At 35.3% G+C, this 5000-nt stretch overlaps 1 protein-coding gene across 2 annotated transcripts in view; it reads left to right on the top strand.

Moving 5' to 3' along the window:
* The window catches only part of LOC115222200 (Na(+)/H(+) exchanger beta), a 48321-nt gene that overhangs the window by 20832 nt on the left and 22489 nt on the right, over positions 1-5000 (top strand). For both annotated transcript variants that reach the window (XM_036511139.1, XM_029792351.2), the window contains exons 11-13: positions 1198-1279; positions 2342-2437; positions 4646-4767. In XM_036511139.1, coding sequence (XP_036367032.1) covers positions 1198-1279; positions 2342-2437; positions 4646-4767 — 300 coding nt within the window. The remainder of the gene's footprint in view (positions 1-1197; positions 1280-2341; positions 2438-4645; positions 4768-5000) is intronic.

Genomic DNA, 5000 nt, shown 5'->3' with positions numbered 1-5000 from the left:
AGTGTTTTAGTCGAACAAATCGGCTCCAGTACTTACATTTAAAAAAAAAAAAAGTCTGGCATTTGTTCTATCGCTACCTTTTTTTACCGAGCCGCTAATTTACGGGGAAGTATACAAACCGACAGCGGTTACCAAGCGGTTGGAGGACAGATGCAAACACACACTACACACACACACACACACACCCATACCACACACACACACACACACATACACATATATATATATATATACATATACATATACTATATATATATATATATATATATATATATATATATATATATAATATATATATATACTTTATTTTAAAGCAGCAGAAATTGAACAAAAGTTTTGTTAAAACTGTCCGACGAACGGGGAACGTGAAACTCCGAGTAACAGCTTTGTTAAATTTCTGCTGCTTTTAAATAAAGCATATTACTCTACCTCTGGTATTTGAGTACTACTCTTTTTCCACCGTGTTTCACATTTATGTGTTTACTCCGGTAATATATATATATATATATATATATATAATATATATTATATATATATATATATATGTTCAGATATATTCATGCACCTGCCTACGTACTTACGTAATTATTTACCTACCGTCTTTTGTCTATTTTCATAAGCTTCCCGTTATATATATATAATATATATATATATATATATACACACACCTGTTTGTTGTTTATACACCTATCTTCATCTTTTGTTATTGTTTTTGGTTTTTTTGTAAATTTCAACTATATCATATATCTGAAAAACAAAACACACTTTAAACATTAGAGCAGCAATGAATTTGACTGGGCATATAATAATTAACTTCCTCTGTGTGTGTGTGTGTGTGTGTGTGTGTGTATGTGTGTGTGTGTGTGTGTGTGTGTGTGTGTGTGTGTGTGTGTGTGTGTGTGTGTAATACACACGTAAATGACGAACAATGTGAATAAGTGCTCAACACCGCATTGGAGGATAAAGATCCTTCATTTGTGTATTAAGGCTACCATTGGTTTCATGCTAAGAAAAATATCTTACCTTAGCAATTTTTTTAAAACTGATCACATGGAGAGATGGTGATCGTCTTTGAACATGTGTATAATTAAATGTATGTGCATCACCTGTAAATTATATAATTACATACATGCATGTATGTATTGTATATCTTTATGTATCATTTAAATATACTGATGCGTGTTATTTCTCTTGCAGTGTTGGAACCACTGACCATCTTTTCTCTCGCTTTCCTCTCGTATCTTCTGGCTGAGATGTTTGCATTTTCCGGTATAATCAGGTAAGATAGCTATAAACCCTGCCTCTCAATCCCCTTGAAGTTACCTGTCTTTACCCCCTACCTTACAATATAGAAGAGTCCGTTATACAAAAGACAAATATCTCGCAGATCCTGTTTAGAACAGGAGTAAAGCTACCTGTGTTACAGTCATTAAATTGCGGCCATGCTGGGGCATTGCTTTTTTTTTAAGTGTTTTAGTCGAACAAATCGGCTCCAGTACTTACATTTTTTTTTTGAAAGTCTGGCACTTGTTCTATCGTTACCTTTTTTTACCGAGCCGCTAATTTACGGGGAAGTAAACAAACCAACAATCGTTGATGTTGCGTTGAATTATGGATGTCTGATAATTTTAGGCTCAATTGTCGTGTTGGTTTGAATCAAATCAATCTGAAATTTTGTTCTGTGTGCTAACGATTCTACCGGTTCGTTACCATAATATATATAAATAATAATCCCACCACTGCTTATATCTCTCTGAGGAGGCGCAATGGCCCAGTGGTTAGGACAGCGGACTAGCGGTCGGAGGATCGCGGTTTCGATTCCCAGACCGGGCATCGTGAGTGTTTATTGAGCGAATACACCTAAAGCTCCACGAGGCTCCGGCAGGGGGGGGGGTGAACCCTGCTGTACTCTTTCACCACAACTTTCTCTCGCTCTTTCTTCCTGTTTCTCTTGTACCTGTATTTCAAAGGGCCAGCCTTGTCACATTCTGTGTGTCACGCTGAATCTCCTCGAGAACTACGTTAAGGGTACACGTGTCTGTGGAATGCTCAGCCACTTGCACGTAAATATCACGAGCAAGCTGTTCCGTTGATCGTATCAGCTGGGACCCTCATCGTCGCAACCGACGGAGTGCTCCTTTTTTTATCTCTCTGAGATATTCAGAAATGTAATATTTCTATTTTTGTAATCAGTGGATTTATTTCACTAGAATTCTCATATGTTTACAAGGCCTAGGCAAGCATCCCCCAGCTAGCAGGCCATTTGAACTCAGAACCTAAATAATACCAATAACAACGATGGTATGGCACGATCTATAGGGTGTGTTTCTTTCTTATTCAGCCTCATCGGATGTGGTCTCATACAGGCGCAGTACGCGTTCAACAACATCACTCGTAAATCGAAAACTACTGTAAAATACTTCGCCAAAGTAGCCAGGTATGGAAAAACGTTTGCATCTTTTAAAAGACTCACTGACTTACATTTCATTTGCTCTCTCTCTCTCTCTCTCTCTCTCTCTCCCCATATATGTATATGCATATATATATATATATATATATATCCCTTTCTTTCTCCCTCTCTTTCTCTCTCTTTCTATCTATTTCTCTTTCTTTCTCTCTCTCTTTCTTTTCCTCTCTGTTTTAATGTCTTATTATTTGACACACTCACCGGTTCGATTTCCACTCATTTACTTATTTATTCTTTCTAAAATTTTCGTTGCCTCTTGCAACCTCTTCAATAGTTGTTGACCCTAATGTGTGTGTGTGTGTGTGTGTGTGTGTGTGTGTGTATATATATATATATATATATATATATATATATATATATATATATATATATATATATATATATATATATATATAAATCAATTCTAGCTCTCCTTTTTATCTATCAACCTGCCTGTCTATCCATCATTCTATCTCTGTCTCTCAATCTACTCATCAATTTAGCCCTCTGTTTATAGATATGTATATATGTATACATATATGTACGTACATATGTATGTATGTACATACGTATGTATGTATGTACGTACGTACGTATGTATGTATGAATATATGTACGTACGTACGTATGGGCAGAATGCATGTATGCATGCATGTACAAAATAGTTGTACACACATACATATGTGTGTGTATGTATTCATGCATCTACCTATCCTTCTATCCATCTTTCTATCCATATATCTGTCAATATCTATCGATATGCCTACATACAATAGAATATCTGTTAATCTATATATTCATTCATACATCTATCTGCCAAGCAGCATAAATACACGCATATATATATGCATAAATATATGCGTGTATGCATATATATATATATGCGTGTATGCATATATATATATATATATATATATATATATATGCGTGTATATATATATATGCGTGTATGCGTGTATGCGTGTATATATATATATGCGTGTATATATATATATGCGTGTATGCGTGTATATATATATATGCGTGTATGCATATATATATATATATATATATATATACATACATACACACACACAGATAGATAGATCCCTACTTTACATGATATAATGTAATACTCCATGTATTTTCATATAGCTAATTAATTTTATCACTTAATTAATATCCAAAATTGCTTTACAGTGATCCCTCGTTTATCGCGGTAGATTGGTTCCGAGACCACCCGCGATAACTGAATTTCTGCGAAGTAGGGACACCATATTTACAGTATTTATTTAACGTGTATTTGAACTTTTAAAACCCTCCCTGTACTGTTACTGTTAACAACCCACCCATTTACAGTAGTCTATTAATAACAAGGACAACTGTTAAGCAATAACACCTTCTCGGCAATCATCATCATCATTCTTCGTTTGCGTTTCGGCTCAGTACCAGCCTTAGAAGAAGCGGCACGGTTGGGAGCCATTACAGGGGACAAAAACGCGAAGTTCAACGCAAAGAAACAAAAACAAAATCACACACAGCACAGCGTAATGTGTGTGATTTTAGGTGTTCATATATATATTTTTTTTAAATCCGCGAAGTCGTGAATCCGCGATAGTTGAACCGCGAAGTAGCGAGGGATCACTGTACTTATCTTATACACTGCTTAGAGGTGTGAAATTTTTCTCTTGTTTTATATATGAAATTTTTCTTGTCGTGAATCCGCGATAGTTGAACCGCGAAGTAGCGAGGGATCACTGTACTTATCTTATACACTGCTTAGAGGTGTGAAATTTTTCTCTTGTTTTATATATGAAATTTTTCTTGTCGTGAATCCGCGATAGTTGAACCGCGAAGTAGCGAGGGATCACTGTACTTATCTTATACACTGCTTAGAGGTGTGAAATTTTTCTCTTATTTTATATATGAAATTTTTCTTGTCGTGAATCCGCGATAGTTGAACCGCGAAGTAGCGAGGGATCACTGTACTTATCTTATACACTGCTTAGAGGTGTGAAATTTTTCTCTTATTTTATATATGAAATTTTTCTTGTCGTGAATCCGCGATAGTTGAACCGCGAAGTAGCGAGGGATCACTGTACTTATCTTATACACTGCTTAGAGGTGTGAAATTTTTCTCTTATTTTATATATATGAACGAAGCAGTTTATAATACTACAATTTTCTTGCTTTTTTTTTGCTTCTCGTCCCTTTCATTAGTACAGCTACAGAAATTGTGATATTTCTGTTCCTGGGCTTAGCATTGGTTGAACCAAACCATGAATGGCATACAGGTTTTGTTCTATGGACCATATTCCTCTGCTTGATATACCGTTTTATCAGTGAGTAACTAATTTGCTTCTTTGATTTCATTTTGCACTCCATTATACAAGGGGATATCAAAAATCATCCGCGCTTTCGTTCATACTTGCATAAAATTATATATATATATATACCTACTGTATTCGATGGTGTATAAGACGTTTTTTTTTTGAATAAGAGTTGCTGAAATAGGGGTGCCTCTAATACGTCTGTACGTCTTTCATGCTATCGAATACGGTACATACATACACAC

The sequence above is a fragment of the Octopus sinensis genome, linkage group LG19 (genome assembly GCF_006345805.1).
Source record: "Octopus sinensis linkage group LG19, ASM634580v1, whole genome shotgun sequence".
NCBI lineage: Eukaryota > Metazoa > Mollusca > Cephalopoda > Octopoda > Octopodidae > Octopus > Octopus sinensis.
The sequence above is the reverse complement of the archived record's forward strand: the minus strand, read 5'-3'. Positions and strand labels throughout refer to the sequence as shown.